Source organism: Rhinoraja longicauda, unplaced genomic scaffold (assembly GCF_053455715.1).
Source record: "Rhinoraja longicauda isolate Sanriku21f unplaced genomic scaffold, sRhiLon1.1 Scf000431, whole genome shotgun sequence".
In the NCBI taxonomy this organism is placed as follows: Eukaryota; Metazoa; Chordata; class Chondrichthyes; order Rajiformes; family Arhynchobatidae; genus Rhinoraja; species Rhinoraja longicauda.
The window spans coordinates 75,783-93,352 of NW_027601648.1; the positions used below are offsets into that span (position 1 = coordinate 75,783).

Sequence of the window (17,570 nt, forward strand, 5' to 3'; positions counted from 1 at the left end):
ACTCTATATATGAGCTGTTGTGATGTGTTCTACCTTGGCTGACCTGCAGCTGCTGCCTGTGGTCTATTCTCAGTGCCCGCTCTCCAGGTGGGATCAGTCTGCCAACTCCATCTGACGCACGTGCAGCCATGTCCCAGGTGGTGGGTTTCCGAGTGGGCGCCGAGTTCTCGAGCTACAGCGAGCTGCACCGGGAGTACCGGTGCTACCAGAGGGACAGCTCCGTACAGATGTGGACCAGGCACTCGCAGACCATCAAGGCGCAGCGGCGTCGGGCACCCAAGCGCCCGATGAACGACGCGCTGAACTTTGCCGAGATCGACTACGCGTGCATTCACGGCGGCAAGTTATTCAAGACCAAAGGATCCGGCAAACGGACAATCCAGAGGTGAGGAAATACTTGCAGGGGCGACACAGCGGCACAGTTGGTAGAGCCGCTGCCTCACAACGCCGGGGATCCCGGTTCCATCCTGACCACGGGTGCTCTCCGTGTGTGGAGTTTGCACGTCCTCTCTGTGATCGGCTGTGTTTCTTCTGTGTGCTTCAGTTTCCTCCCATATCCAAAACATGTGCGGGTTTCTTGGTTAATTGGCCCTCTGTAAATCATCCCGAGTGTGTCGGGAGTGGATGACAAAGTGGGAGAACATGGAACATGGTCGACACCTGCTCCTGTTTCCTACCTTCTTATTTAAAGATGTTTTTATCCTTTTAAATTTAATAATATGTTTAGCCGGGTAGTTAGTTTTGTTTAGAGTTACATCATGGAAACAGGCCTTTCGGCCCATCGAGTCCACACCGCCCACCAATCATCCATTCACACTAGTTCTATGTTATCCCACTTTCTCATCCACTCTCTACACACGAGGGGCAATTTACAAAAGCAAATTAACCCACAAACCTGCACGCCTTGAGAATGTGGAAGGAAAGCACTTGGAAAAAACCCACATGGTCACAGGGAGGACGTACAATCTCCGTACAGACAGCACCCGTAGTCAGGATCGAACCTGAGTCTCCGGCGCTGTGAGGCAGCAGCTCCTCTGCTGCCCCTGTCTGTCTCTTTCTCTTTTTTCCCTCTGTCTCTCTCTCCCCTCTGTTCATTTTTTTCTCTCTTTTGCACTCTTTGTTCATCTTTGATTGTGTGTGTGTGTGTCTCCCCACCTCTCTCCCCCCCTGTCTCACCTCCACCTCTCCCTCTCTCCCTTTCTCCCTCTCCCTCTCTCCGTCTCCACCTCTCTACCTCTCTCCTCCTGTACCTTTCTACCTCTCTCTCCTTCTCTCTTCCCCCCCCCCCTGCATTTTCCCATTCCTACCCGCACCTACGACTCGCTGGGATTGTATAAAGTGGTAGAGTCATCCCACACAGAAATAGGCCCTTCGGTCCAACTTGCCCATGCTCATCGAGATGGCCCATGTACACCAGTCCCACCTGCCCTCAGAACCTTTCCTATCCATGTACCTTTCCAAACGTCTTTTAAATGCTAGAGTACCTGCCTCAACTACCTCATCTGGAAGCTAGTTCCATTTACCACCCCACTGTGCGGAAAAGGTTACCCCTTGTGTTCTTTTTAAATCTTTCCCCTCTCATGTTAAACTGTCCTCTGGATCTTGATTCCCCAATCCTGGATAAATGATTTATGCATTCATCCTATCTATTCCACTTGTGACATACAATTTGCTGTGTTAACACAAGGGACACGGTATTATCCATGTTATCCCACTTTGCCATCCACTGCCTGCACACTTGGGACAATTGACAATTTGATAGTTTGTGTTTTATGGTTCAGAGACTGGATTGATATCCCAGTGGGGGAGTGTGATATTATCCCATTAAATCACACAGGGTCTTCCGCCTGCAATGACCATCAAGCACCCAGCTTGTTATGTACTATGTGTAGGAAGAAACTACAGATGCTGATTTACACTGAAGATAGACACAAAATGGTGAAGCAACTCAGCAGGTAGGGCAGCATCTCTGGAGAAAAATAATAGGTGACGTTTCGGTTTGACACCCGTCTTAAGACTGAGAGTCAGGGGGGAGGTAAACTAGAAGTTTCTCCCATTCTCGTCGTCCTATTAATTTCACTGTCGTCTTGCTTAGTTTCACTGTTTGTATCAACTTCTTATCACCTTCTCCACCGCCAACAATGGACCATTGTGGACTCCACCTTTTCTTTATCATTGTTGCTGGCTTTGATTTGTTCTTTCATATCTTTCATTCATTTGTTCTTTGTAACCCTTCATCCCCCTAGTCCCCTCTCCTCTGACTCTCAGTCTGATAACGGGTCCCAACCAGAAATGTCACCTATTCCTTTTCTCCAGAGATGCTGCCTGACCCGCTGAGTTACTCCAGCATTTTGTGTCCATTTCCTTTGTTATGTACTATGTTATCTTACACCAATCCTGCATGAATCACATTTTATTGCAGCTGTTGCTTCAAGTCCCCCCAGTTTGTGAAAGAGTTTATTATCCGTCAAAGGGCAGTCATTCAGCACACCATCTTGTCTTCCCACTCACACTGCTTCATGGCCAATGTCAATGGAATATTTCTGTTGGATTCTGTGATGATTGTAAAAGATAGCCATACACTGCTGGTCTGAATCATCCTACCACAACGAGAGAGCAGTCCTGAACTGTGATCTTCCTCATTGGTGACCCTCGGACTATCTTTCTTTGTACTTTACCTTGCACTAAATGTTATTCCTTTGTGATGTAAATCACTGTAAATGGCTCGATTGTAATCATGTATTGTTTTCCCACTGACTGGTTAGCATGCAACAAAGCTTTTCACTGTACATCGGTACACGTGACAATAAACTAAACTAAACAAAACTGAAGAAGGGTCTCGATCCGAAGCGCCACCTATTCCTTTTCTCCAGAGATGATGCATGACCCGCTGAGTTACTCCAGCATTTTGTGTCTATCGTTTGCTGGTGTTCACCCAGTTGGCTTACACACTGCCTCCCACTGTCTTTTTCAGAACCAACAAGATGAAGTGTCCCTGTGTCATTAAAGTCCGGCTTTCTGCGGATGGAAACAAGTTTGTGGTGAAAGAGATGAATGAATCGCATAACCACACGGTGCCGCAGGTAAAAGCAGAACACACACACCAGCCAGGTGGAGTTGTTGGATCTGCCACTGCTTCAGTTTGTCGGGTCAGTGTGTGTGTGTGTGTGTGTGTGGGGGGGGGGGCGGGGGTGGTGTCTGTGTGTGTGTGTGTGTGTGTCGGGGGGGCGGGGGTGGTGTGTGTGTGTGTGTGGGGGGGGGTGTGTGTGTGTGTGTGTGGGGGGGGCGGGGGTGGTGTCTGTGTGTGTGTCTGTGTCTCTGTGTGGGGGGGGAGGTGTGTGTGTGTGTTGTCCCACCTCTCCACGTTTTCAGAGAGCATTCTACTAGTTTTGTACACGCGCGGTTCCAGCCTTGGATCCTGGGCGGTTGAATATCCTAGTTCAGTGATACAGCACAGAAACAGGCCCTTCGGCCCACCGAGTGCGCGCCGACCGGCGATCCCCCCACATTAACACTCTCCTCCACACTAGGGACAATCTACACATACACCAAACCAAATAACTTCGACACCTGTACATATTTGGAGTGTGGGAGGACACTGATGATCTCGGAGAAAACCCACACAGAGGGGAACGTAAAAACTCCACACAGACAGCACTCGTAGTCGGGATTGAACCCGGGTCTCCGGCGCTGCAAGCGCTGTAAGGCAGCAACTCTACAGCTGCGCCACCGTGCCGTCCAGAATATGTCCACGTAATTATTTATAAAGAGTTTATCAGAACTCTGTCTCTCTGCCCTTGTCTTTGCCCGTGAGAGAATGTTACCTGTGGCACCAACACATATCGGTGGGACTTAAAGCTGTAGGGTGCAATAAAATGGGATTTGTGCAGCATTGGCTCAAGAAAACATAATACATAGCAACAAAGATGGACACAACAAGCTGGAGTAACTCAGCGGGTCAAGCATCATCTCTGGAGAAAAGAAATAGGTGACGTTTCGGATCCTTCCTGGCTGGTCTGAAGAAGGGTCTCGACCCGAAATGTCACCTTTTTCTTTTCTCCAGAGTTGTTGTCTGACCCACTGAGCTACTCCAGCTTTTTGTGTCTAGAATTGGCGTAAACTGGAATCTGCTGTTTAGTTTAAACATACAGCGTGGAAACAGGCCCTTCAGCCCACCGAGTCCAGGCTGACCAGCAATCCATGCACATTAATGCTATCCTACCCACATCAGGGACAACTTTCAATTTTAGCAAGCCAATTAGCCTATAAATGTGTACATCTTTAGAGTGTGAGAGGAAACCGCAGCTCCCGAAGAAAACCCACGGGCAGAACGTACAATCTCCGTACAGACAGCACCCGTAGTCAGGATCAAACCCGAGTCTCTGGCGCTGTAACACAGCAACTCTTCCGCTGCACCACCGTGCTGCCCCGACACATAGAACAGAACAAGATGGGTGCTTGATGGTCATTGCCAACAATGTAGGTGGAAGAGCCGGTGTGATTCTATGGGATGATATCACACTCCCCCACTGGGATATCAATCCAGCCTCTGAACTCTGACAACTTTGCCATTGTTTAACAGAGTCAGACTGATACACTCAATATCACTAGTCATTTCCCTCACAGTAACAAGTTTTATTCACGTAGTTCTAACACACTAAAAATATCTCCAGCTTTCAGGGACATTATCAAAGTAATTGATGTGAACTGCCTTAGCAGTGATTCTGGAGATGACCTATAACTTGGGTGGAGATGCTGGGTTTCAAGGAATGTCTTATAATGGGGTTTAAGGAGGCAAGAGTGTCTGAGGGTGATCTGAGAGAAGTATATCTGTTCATGAGAGGCATAGAATGGAGACCCTCAGACTATCTTTAATTGGACTTTACTGGACTTTATCTGATGCTAATCATTATTCCCTTTATCCTGTGTCTGTGGACTGTGGACGGCTTAGACACAAAAATCCGGAGGAACTCAGCAGGTCAGACAGCATCTCTGGAGAAAAGGAATACATGACGTTTCGGGGCAAGACCCGTCTTCAGACCAGAAAAGGAATAGGTGAAATTTCACGTCGAGACCCATCTTCAGATTGATGCTTCCTGACCCGCTGAGTTACAGCAGCTTTTTGTATCTATCTTCGGTTTAAACCAGCATCTGCAGTTTCTTCCTGCACATTTCGACTGGACGGCTTGATTGTAATCAGGGATAGTCGTTCCATGGACTGGTAGCATGCAACAAAAAAGCTGTTTGGTACACGTGACAAGAAACTAGACTAAACTAGATGGGGAAGCTAGTCCGATTGTTTTTACCCCATGGTAGTTGTGGAGGTGCAGAGACACAGAGGGAGAAAGTTCCAAATAGCTGTTGAAGGCAAAGTCAATTGGGCAGGGATAAAAATTCAGGAATGGGCTGGGGCCAGAGTTAGAGAGATTTTGTATTATCATCATATCATATCATATATATACAGCCGGAAACAGGCCTTTTCGGCCCACCAAGTCCGCGCCGCCCAGGATAGATGTGGAGAGGACGTTATATATATTTGACCGAGGCGTAAATGTAGATGGGTTGATGAGTAAAGTTGCTAATGACACCAAAATTAGGAGTTGCAGACAGCGAGAAATGTTGTCAGTAGATAGCAGAACGTAGACCAGCTGCAGAAAGGGGCGGAGAAATGGCAGATGGAGTTTAACCCGAGCAAGTGTGAGGTGATGCACTTTGACAGGTTAAATGCAAGGAGAGAGTATACAGTTAATGACATGACCATTAACAACATTGATGTGCAGAGGGATCTTGGAGTTCAAGTTCATAGCTCACTGAAGGAGGCAGCACAAGTCGATGGGGTGGGGAAGAAGGCCTCATAAGTGATAGGAGCAGAATTAGGCCATTCAGCCCCATCGTCTATTCCGCCATTCAATCATGGCTGATCTATCTCTCCCTCCTAACCCCATTCTCTTGCCTTCTCCCCATAACCCCTGACACCTGCACTAATTAAGAATCCATCTATCTCTGCCATAAATATATCCATTGACTTGGCCTCCACAGTCTTCTGTGACAAAGAATTCCACCAATTCACCACCCTCTGACTAAAGAAATTCCTCCTCCTCTCCTTCCTAAAGGAACGTCCTTTAATTCTGAGGCTATGGCCTCTAGTCTGACATTCTCCCACTGGAGGAAGCATCCTCTCCACATTTATCCAAACGTTTCACCATTCGGTACGTTTCAATGAGGTCCCCCTCATTCTTCTAAACTCTAGCGAGTACAGGCCCAGTGGTGACAAACGGTCATCATATGTTAACCAGTATGGGTGAAACGTGTGGTATGCTTGTCTTCTGTGCTAGGGGCATTAAATATAAGAGTCAGCAAGTCATTGATGCAGCTCTATCGCGCTTTTGTTACATTGCATTTGGAGTATTATGTGCAGTTCTAGTCGCCCCATTACAGGAAAGGTGTGGAGGCTTTGGAGAGGGTGCAGAGGAGGTTGACCAGAATGCTGCCTGGATTAGAGGGTTTCAGCTACAGGGGGAGGTTGAATAAACTTGGGTTATTTTCTCTGGAGCGTCAGAGGTTGAGGGAAGACTCGACGGAAGTATATCAAGTTTTGAGAGGCACACATAAGGTCGGCAATCAGAGGCTTGTCCCCAGGGTGGAGATGTACAACACTAGACGGCAGAGTGATATGGTGAGAGGGGGGAGGTTTAATGTGCGAGGCAAGATTTTTACACAGAGAGGGGTGGGGGCTGGGAATGCACTGCTAGAGATGGTGGTGGATGCAGATACGATAGTGGTGTTTAAGAGGCTTTGGGAAAGGCACATGGAAGTTCAGGGAATAGAGCGATATGGATCATGTACAGGGAGATGAGATCAGTTCAACTTGGCATGATGTTTGGCACAGATAATGTAGGCTGGAGGGCCCATTCCTGTGCTGGTCTGTGTTCTAATATGGGATCTGAGCTTAGTTTACAGATACAGCATGGAAACATAGGCCTACCTCGTCCACGCTGATCATCGACCACCTGTGTGCACTGGTTCTATGTTGTCCTACTTTCTCATCCACTCCCGACACGCTCGGGGTAATTTACAGAGGACAATTGACCTCCAAACCGGATGAACTGACCCTAGGACCTTGCTTGTACCCCACAGGAAGAGGAGGAGAGGCTCCGGCACCAAAGGCACTTTGTTACAGCGCTGCGCGTGGACCCCACTTCCATCGTCTCGCTGCGGAGTAATGGAGCGGGTGTCCAGGTGCAGCTGGGGGAGGTTGCCGGCAAGGTGCTCACTGATGAGGATGACCATAGCCCCGCACGCAAGGAGAAATGGGACGAGTTCAAGGCCAACAAAACCGACTTGGAGATGATGGTGCCCACACTGGCAGCCGTCACGGGTAAGGTCATAAGGAATAGGAGTAGAATTAGGCCATTCGGCCCATCAGGTCTACTCCGTCATTCAATCATGGCTGATCTATCTCTCTCTCCCCTAACCCCATTCTCCTGCCTTCTCCCCATAACCTCTGACACCCGGACTGATCAAGAATCAAGGGAGGTGAAGGTCTCCTCACTTGTCCCAGGCCTAACCGGCTGCTCCAGGTTTGCACCTCTCCCTCTCTTGTCCTGGGGTATCCTGCATCCTTCCTTCATTCCGGAATAATGCGGATCCCCCCTTTATTGGGTTAACGTATGATGAGCATTTGATGGCTCTGGGCCTGTACTCGCTGGAGTTTAGAAGGATGAGGGGGGACCTCATTGAAACTTACCGAATAGTGAAAGGCCTGGATAAAGTGGATGTGGCGAGGATGTTTACACTAGTGGGAGAGTCATGGACCAGAGGGCACAGCCTCACAATAAAAGGATGTTCCTTTAGAAAGGAGATGAGAAGGAATATCTTTAGTCAGAGGGTGATGGATCTGTGGAAATCATTGCCACAGATGGCTGTGGAGGCCAAGTCTGTGGCTATTTATAAAGCAGAGATTGACAGGTTCTTCATTCGTTAGGGTGGCAAATGGGGTTGAGAGGGAAAGATAGATCAGCCATGATTCCTAGACTCTCCCACGAGTGGAAAGATCCTTTCCACATGCACTCTACCCTGGTATTTCACTATCTGGTAAGTTTCAACGAGGCCCCTCCTCATCGTTCTAAACTCCAGCGAGTACAGGCCCAGTGCCGTCAAACACTGATCAGATGTTAACCCTGACATTCCCTGGTATCATTCTGGTAAACCTCCTCTGGACCCTCTCCACTGCCAGCACACCCTTCCTTAGACATGGGGCCAGAACTGCTCCCAATATTCCAAATAAATGGATGAGGATTGGGTGTGGATCCTCCTTCCCCCATCTCATGATAGTGCACTGTCTTGTCACTAGATCGCTCCCTCCTCTCCCCTGGGATAGTCAATGACTTTTACACTTCAGAGATACAGCGCGGAAACTGGCCGTTCGGCCCATCGAGTTGGTGCTGACCAGCGATGGTCCTGTACGCTAACTTACACACACAAGGGGCCATTTCTTATTACAACTTACTGAAACCAAGTAACCTACAATACTGCAAGTCTTTGGAGTGTGGGCGGAAACCGAAACACCCAGAGAAAACCAATGAACGTACAAACTCCATACAGACCACACCCACAGTCAAGATGAAACCCGGGTCTGTAGCGCTGTAAGGCAGCAACTCTTGGATCATGCCACGCTCTCTTTAGATGACTCTTCCCTCCTGTAACCCCACCCACCCCACCCAGGCTGCATCTGCAGTTCCTTCCTCCACCTGTCACTTGCAAGGCTTTGTCCTGCCCCCATCTCTCTTCCAGCTTTCTTCCTCCTCCTCCCCTACCCCCCCCCCCCCCCTCCCCCGACTTGCCACAATTAGTTGAAGAAGGGTCCCGACCTGATACATCACGTATCCATGTTTTCCAGACATGTGTGGGAAAGAACTGTAGGTGCTTGTTTACACTGGAGATGGACACAAAACGCTGCAGTAACTCAGCGGGTCAGGCAGCATCTCTGGAGAAAAAGAATCGGAGACATTTCAGGTCAAGACTCTTACTCAGACCGAGAGTCAGGGGCGAGGGGAAACTCCAGAGATACTACCTGACCTGCTGAGTTATTCTCGCACTTTGTCTTTTGTCATGAACCAGCATCTGCAGATCCTTGTTTCTCCAGAGTTTGATAGAGCTGCATCTCGACTATCTGACTCTTGTACTCAGTGCACCGACCGATGAAGGCAAACGTACCTCACCACTGCCACTGTGCGTTACCAGGGCTTTGTTCAGAATCCATTTGAGAATCCGACTCAATTTATCGGCCTAGTTTGTTCACAAACAAGGAATTTGATTTGGTGCTTTACTACACGTGATAAAAACACAAGACAGCAGACAATTAAAAAAACATTATAATTAAACAATGTAAAAAAAAGTGCAAGAGTAATGTGGCAGCTTTGCTTAATATTGCACGTGTAAATATCTAAAATGCACTTGGAGAGTTCATAATTGTTTGTCTTACAGACCAGAATGTAGTGGTGTAGAGTGGTTGTTAACTAGAGCTACCACTCGTGGGGAGAGGCTGTTTTTGTGTCAGGATGTGCCCAGAGGGGAGGGCTTCATGAGAGAGTTAGATATACAGTGCATTCAGAAAGTATTCACACACCTTCACTTTTTCCACATTTTGTAATGTTGCAGCCTTATTTTAAAATGGATTCAATTATTTTTTTATCATCAATCTACATACAATACCCCATAATAAAAAAGTGAAAACAAGTGTTTAGAAAATTTTGCAAAGTAATTAAAAAGAAATAACATATCACATTTACATATGTATTCAGTCAGACCCTTTACTCAGTACTTTGTTGAGGCATCTTTGGCAGTAATTATAGCCTCAAGTCTTCTTGGGTATGACGCTACAAGCTTGGCACACCTGTATTTGGGTAATTTCTCCCATTCTTCTCTCAAGCTCTGTCAGGTTGGATGGGGAGTGTCGATGCACAGCTATTTTCAGGTCCCTCCAGAGATGTCCGGGTTCAAGTCCGGGTTCTGGCTGGGCCACTCAAGGACATTCACAGACTTGTCATGAAGCCACTCCTGCGTTGTCTTGGCTGTGTGCTTGGGGTCATTGTCCTGTTGGAAGGTGAACCTCCTCCCCAGTTTGAGGTCCAGAATGCTCTGGAGCAGGTTTTCATCAAGGATCTCTCTTTACTTTGCTCTGTTCATTTTTCCCTTGATCCTGACTAGTGTCCCAGTTCCTGCCGCTGAAAAACATCCCCACAACATGATGCTGCCACCACCATGCTTCACTGTAGGTATGGTATTCACCAGGTGATGAGCAGTGCCTGGTTTCCCCCAAACGTGACATTTGGCATTCAGGCCAAAGAGTTCAATCTTGGTTTCATCAGACAAGAGAATCTTATTTCTCATGGTCAGAGAGTCCTTTTGGTGCCTTTTGGCAAACTCCAAGCAGGCCATCATGTGCCTTTTACTGAGGAGTGGCTTCCGTCTGGCCACTCAACCATAAAGGCCTGACTGGTGGAGTGCTGCAGGAAAGTTGGCCTTCTGGAAGGTTCTCCCATCTTCACAGAGGAACTTTGGAGCTCTGTCAGAGTGATCATCGGGTTCTTGGTCACCTCCCTGACCAAGGCCCTTCTCCCCTGATTGCTCAGTTTGACCGAGTGGCCAGCTCTATGAAGAGTCCTGGTGGTTCCAAAGTTTTTTCCATTTAAGAATGATGGAGGCCACTGTGCTCTTCGGGACCTGCAATGCTGCAGAAAGTGTTTAATACCCTTCCCCAGATCTGTGTCTCAACACAATCCTGTCTTGGAGGTCTACGGACAATTCCTTCGTCTTCATGGCTTGGTTTTTGCTGTGACATGCACTGTCAACTGTGGGACCTTATATAGACAGGTGTGTGCCTTTCCAAATCATGTACAATCAATTTAATTTACCACTGGTGGACTTCAATCAAGTTGTAGAAACATCTCAAGGATAATCAATGGAAACAAAATGAACCTCAGCTCAATTTTGAGCGTCATAGCAAAGGTTTGAATACTTATGTAAATGTGATATTTCAGCTATTTCTTTTAAATTACTTTGCAAAAGTTTCTAAACACCTGTTTTCGCTTCTTCATTCTGGGGTATTGCGTGTAGATTGACGATTTTAAAAAAAAGAATTTAATCCATTTTAAAATAAGGCTGTAATGTAACAAAATGTGGAAAAGCTGAAGGGGTCTGAATACTTTATAAAAGGACTGAACAAGCTAGATGCTGGAAAAATGTTCCCAATGTTGGGGGAGTCCAGAACCAGGGGACACAGTCTAAGAATAAAGGAGAGGCCATTTAAAACTGAGGTGAGAAGACACTTTTTCACCCAGAGAGTTGTGAATTTGTGGGATTCTCTGCCACAGAAGGCAGTGGAGGCCAATTCACTGGATGAATTTAAAAGAGAGTTAGATAGAGCTCTAGGCGCTAGTGGTATCAAGGGATATGGGGAGAAGGCAGGCACCGGTTACTGATTGTGGATGATCAGCCATGATCACAGTGAATGGCGGTGCTGGTTCGAAGGGCCAAATGGCCTCCTGCACCTATTTTCTGTGTTTCTATAACTCTTATCTGCGTTTGTTTGCAGACGGCACGGTGGTGGTGGTGGTGAACAAGGCCAACGTGTTGCAGGCCATCTACTACCAGGACGGCCGCATGAAGCAGACCTTCGAGAGGTTCCCTGAGGTGCTGCTGGTGGGCGCCACCTACAGCTGGGCGGGCCTGTGGCTGCCCACCTACCTGCTGCTGGCCATCGACGGCAACGGGGAGAGCGAGCTGGCGTGCCTGTGGTTCCTGCAGAGCGAGGAGCGCGAGACCGTCCGGCAGCTTCTGCGCATCTTCAGGCAGAAGAACCCGGCGGCGGAGGGAACGCGGGCGGTGGTGGTCGGCGGCAAGGCATGCGACGGGGAGCTGGTGACCGACGTGCTGCCCCACTGCAAGCTGCTGGCCTGCCTCGCCCACACCCTGAGCGTCTTCCAGGACCACGTGACCGCAGAGAAGCTGCACGTGACCGCCGGGCAACAGTAAGCACTGGCACCGCCATTCCCTCGTGGGGCCGGAGCGGAGCGGGCGGGTGGGGGGCCCAAATATTCCTCCTCCTGTCAGATTGTGTTGGTTTGGTAAAGTTGTGACTCTCATCCCTCTGCACAATCCAGTCTACCCATGTCCCATCTCCTCCACACTCTGCCCTCTCTCTCTTTTTTCTTTCCTTCTATCTTACCCACTCCTCCTTCCCTTCTTTCTTTCTCCCCCTCCTTCCTCCATCTCCCTCTTCTCCTCCGCCCCTTCTCTCCTTCTCCTCCGCCCCTTCTCTCCTTTCCCCTACTCCTGTTTCTTCCTCCTCCTCCTCACCCACTGCACCCCTCCTTCACCCACTCCTCTCCTCCTTCACCCTTCCTCTCCTCCTTCACCCTTCCTCTCCTCCTTCCCCGTCCTCCACTCTTCCTCCTACTCTCCTCCTCCCGCCTCCTTTCCTTCCCTCTACTCTCCTCCTTTCCCCTCTCCTCCACCATCGGGCAACAATAAGCTCTGGCATCGTGATTCCATCCTGGGACCGGAGTGGGCGGGGGAGGGGGAGGTTGGGTTATCCCAAATATTCCTCCTCCTGTCACGGCGTGGGTCAGATAAGGGTGCGACTCATTCCTCAACATGGTCTGCACAATCCAGTCTACCCCTGCCCCACTCTCCCTCCTTTCCACCCTCCTCTCCCCCTTTGCCTGCTCCTTCCCCTTTTGCCCCCTCCTCTCCCCTTTCTGTAGATGGGGCATCTGGTCAGCATTAGATGGGGCATCTTGGTCAGCATTAGATGGGGCATCTTGGTAAGCATTAGATGGGGCATCTTGGTCAGCATTAGATGGGGCATCTTGGTCAGCATTAGATGGGGCATGTTGGTCAGCAAGGACGAGTTGGGCCGAGAGGCCTATTTCCGTGCTGTTTGACTCCACTGTTCAGTAGTCATTGAGGAGGTCACTTTATTTTTCGTAGGGAAAGAAACGGTGGAGTTTTTGATGTAGCCGCTGGGGACTGTTGAGGTGAGAGTTTGGTTTAGTTTCGGAAATACAGATTGGAAACGGGCCCTTTGCCCCACTGAGTCCACACCGACCATTAATCACCCGTTCACACCAAAGATACTAGAGGAACAAGATAGACCACTCGACGTTAAAAAGCGTAGAAGGACATGGCGCCATTTTAGTGGGCAGAAAATTGCAGAAACATTTTAAAAGAAAAAATAACAAAAATGTATGAATTGATAGATGTTATTTTCTGCATTTTAATGGTATCATCACACATACTGTTCCCCCAAAACACTGATTACACTGCGAGAGGCAGAACGAACGGCGGGGTTTGCTTACTAAAATGGCGAACGTCCCGCTCCTTTACACACTACACTTCAGTATAGGCGAATTCAATGGAGTGGTCCATCTTGTTCCTCTAGTATCTTTGGTTCACACTAGTTCTGGGCGACACACGGGACAATTTACAGAGGCCAATTAACGTACAAACCTGCACGTCTTTGGAACTTGGGGGGAACCCGGAGAACCCGGAGGAAACCCACATGGTCACAGGGAGAACGTACAAACTCCACACAGACAATGCCTGTGGACAGGATGGATCCTGGGACTGGCACTGTAAAGCAGCAACTCTACCGCTACGCCACCGTGCTGCACCGGGAGGTTCCTCACCTTGTCTCCTCTAACCCTTTCTTCCCGCCAGGAGCCAGCTGCTGCAGATCCTGCACAGTATGTGTTACGCGACGTCGACTGAGGACTACGACCTGCTGTACCGCCAGCTGCTGGACTCCAACGCAGAGAGCGCCGTCGACTACTTCCACAAGACGTGGCACGGGTCCCGCCGCCAGTGGGTGGAGGGCTTCAAGCACGAGAACGAGAGCTACCTCACCAGCACCCTCCAGCGGGTGCAGGTGATGAGCCAGAGGCTGGCGGCCGCGGTCGAGGACTTCTCCGACGTGACCTCCTTCACCCGGGACCTCCTGAAGGCCGTGGACACGGTGCGGGCCGAGTGCGACCAGCGGGTGTTGCAGAGTGAGACCCCCGCAGGGCCAGAGGACAACTCCGCGGAGTCTTCCTACCGGGTGCTGCTCACCGACTTCGCCTTCTGCCGGGTGCGGACGGAGCTGCAGGAAGCGGAGTCGGTCTCCTTTCTCAGCGTGGAGGCCGAGAGGGCCTGGCCCGTGTGCCGGCGCCGGGCCCTGGTGACGGACCAGGCCAGCTGCCAGTGTGCCTTCCGCACCTCCATGAAGCTCCCCTGCCGGCACGTCCTGGCTCTCCGGCGGCTGCTGGGCTCCGACCTCTTTGAGCCCTCGCTCTGCGCCGCTCGCCGGACGCAGGAGCACTTCCTCGGCGGTCAGCTCCCGCCCGCGTCGCCGAGGGATCGGGCCAAGGTGCAGCAGGAGCGATACCGCCAGGCCCTCAAGGTAGCTCGCAAACTCTCCTCCCTCGCCGCCCGGTGTCCGGCCGAAGACTTTGGCAGGTGCCTGGTGGTCATGACGGCCGTCACCGACATCTGGGCCAGAGGTGGCCAGGTGCAAGTCACCGAAACCAATGGTTTGTAGCGACGCAGTCTCAGAGAGAGTGAAGCAACGACACACAAAACATGGAGCAGCACAGCACAAGGACAGGCCCTTCAGCACACAATGAACATGATGCCAAGACCATCGCTTATCTACCTGCATATAATCCATACCTCACCATTCCTTGCATATCCATGTGCCTATCTACTGCCTCGTAAACTCCATTATCACATCTACCTCTACCGCCACATATGGTTCATAAGATCATGTGACAGGAGTAGGATTAGGCAATTTGTCCCATCAAGTCTACTCCGCCATTCATTCATGGCTGATTCATCTCTCCCTCACCCCATTCTCCTGCCTTCTCCCCATAACAGAGAAACATAGACAATTAGTGCAAGAGCAGACCATTTGGCCCTTTGAGCCTGTACGCACCGCCATTCAATGTGATCATGGTTGATCATCCATAATCTCCCCCGTTCCTGCCTTCTCCCCATATCCCTTGATTCCGCTAGCCCTAAGAGCCCTATCTGACTCTCTTTTGAATGTATCCAGTGAATCGGCCTCTACTGCCTTCTGATGCAGAGAATTCCACAAATTCACAATTCTGGGTGAAGAAGTTTTTCCCTCATCTCAGTTCTAAATGGCCTAGCTCTCATTCTAAAATTGTGGCCCCTGTTTCTGGACTCCCCCAACATCGGGAGCATCTAGCTTGTCCAATGTCTTGGCTGCCTGCCACTGTATGTTTCTTTTTTTTTTTCCTAATCAGATGTGCAGCACTTTGATCAACGTGGGTTGTTTTTAAATGTGCTATACAAATAAAATTGACTTGACTTAATAATCTTATATGTTTCTATAAGATCTGCTCTGATCCTAAATTCCTGTGAATACAAGCCCATTTGTTCCATTCTTGCGTCATATGCCAGTCCCGCCATCCTGGGAATTAACCTCGTGAACCTACGCTGCTCTCCCTCAATAGCAAGAATGTCCTTCCTCAAATTTGGAGACCAAAACTGCACACAATATCCAGGTATGGCCTCACCAGGGCCCTGTACAACTGCAGAAGGACCTCTTTGCTCCTCTACTCAAATCCTCTTGCTGTACCTGCATGCTTACTTTCAGTCAAACAAGATTTCCCCTTCATAAATCCATGCTGACTTGGACCATGTTGACTGTTACTGCTCTCCAAATGCACCGTTATTACATCTTTAATAATTGACTCCAGCAACTTCCCCACCACTGATGTCAGGCTAACTGGTCTATAATCCCCTGTTTTCTCTCTCCCTCCTTTATTAAAAAGTGGGATAACATCAGCTACCTTCCAATCCACAGGAACTGATCCAGAATCAATAGAACATTGTAAAATGATCACCAATGCGTCCACGATTTCTAGAGCCACCTCCTTGACTAACCTGGGATGCAGACCAGACCCTGGGGATTTATCAGCCTTCAGTCCCATCGGTCTTCCCAACGTGATATTTTGACTGATGTGAATTTCCTTCAGTTCCTCCATCACCCTAGATCCTCTGTACCCTAGTACTTCTGGGAGATTATTTGTGTCGTTCTTAGTGAATAAAGAACCAAAGTGCCTTTTCAACTCGTCTGCCATTTCCTTGTTCCCCATAATAAATTCACCTGTTTCTGTCTTCAAGGGACCCACATTTGTCTTCACTAATCTTTTCCTCTTCACATACCTAAAGAAGCTTTTATTATCCTTTATATTCTTGGCTAGCTTTCCTTCGTACTTCATCTATTCTCCCAGTATTGCCTTTTTAGTTACCTTCTGTTGTTCTTTAAAAGTTACCCAATCCTCTGGCTTCCCACTCATCTTTGCTATGTTATAAGTTTCTCTTTTATTTTTATACTGTCCTTGACTTCCCTTGTCAGACCCAGTTGCTTCTTACTCCCCTTAGAATCTTTCTTCCTCTTTGGAATGAAATGATCCCGCATCTTCTGGATTATTCGCAGAAATTCCTGCCATTGCTGTTCCACCATCATCCCTGCTAGGGACCCTTTCCAGTCAACTTTGGCCAGCTCCTCCCTCATGCCTCCATAGTCCCCTTTGTTCAACTGCAATACTGACACTTCTGATTTTACCTTCTCTCTCAAATAGCAGATTAAAACATATTATGGTCACTACCTCCTAATGTTTCCTTTACCTTGAGTTTCCTTATGAAATCCGGTACATTACCCAACACTAAATCCAGAATTGCCTTCTCCCTGGTGGGCTCCAGTACAAGCTGCTCTAAGAATCCTTCTCGGAGGCACACTACAAACTCCCTTTCTTAGGGTCCAGTACCAACCTGACTTTCGCAGTCTACCTGCATATTGAAATCTCCCGTAACCTCTGACACCCGCACTAATCAAGAATCTATCTATCTCTGCCTTAAATATATTCACTGCTTTGCCTCCACAGCCTTCTGTGGCCAAGAATTCCACAGATTCACCACCCTTGCATAGTCCAGGCACTCAGTACGTTCCGTGTAAAGTGACAACGAGAAAAACAACTTGCCTCGCACATCTCCTTGAAACTTTGCACCTCTCACCATTTTATCTATCAGAAGATTACCTTTCCACTGATAGACAGGCCGTCTGATACTTATTGACCAAAATGCTGGAGCAACTCAGTGGGACTTACCGAGCCCTCTATCATGATTTATTACTGAATGTTCTCTCAAATATTGTTTTACCGTTTTGCACCATGTGCACTCTGGACACATTACTGTGTGCGTCCCCCAATAATTTATTACTGTCTGTTTCCCTCTCGGCTGTGCCCCCTCCAACATCACTCACTAGTTGTGTTCCTTTGTTTTCAGTGACTGGTGCAACAGAGCAAGAATCGTCGTCTCCAGCCACCGAGGCAAGTTGAAGATGTGCGTAAGAACTGATTTCAGATCTGACTGACTGACAGACAGTGAGAGACGCTTACAGTCACAGTGATTCACCGCGATCCCAGGAATCAGGATCTGAAGTTGCTTTCTCTTCATACCCCCGTGTGTGTTACGCTTGTGTGTGTTTGAGTGTGTGCACA

The 17,570-nt window shown here is 48.8% G+C and overlaps 1 protein-coding gene across 1 annotated transcript; it reads left to right on the forward strand.

The window, feature by feature from the left end:
* The first annotated feature begins 128 nt into the window (after positions 1-128).
* Positions 129-17,408, forward strand: LOC144590964 (zinc finger SWIM domain-containing protein 1-like). Its single transcript, XM_078395327.1, has 6 exons — positions 129-385; positions 2,975-3,083; positions 7,138-7,378; positions 11,597-12,032; positions 13,723-14,573; positions 17,356-17,408. The coding sequence occupies exons 1-6, from the start codon at positions 129-131 to the stop codon at positions 17,406-17,408; spliced, it is 1,947 nt and encodes a 648-aa protein (XP_078251453.1).
* Positions 17,409-17,570: the final 162 nt, after the last annotated feature.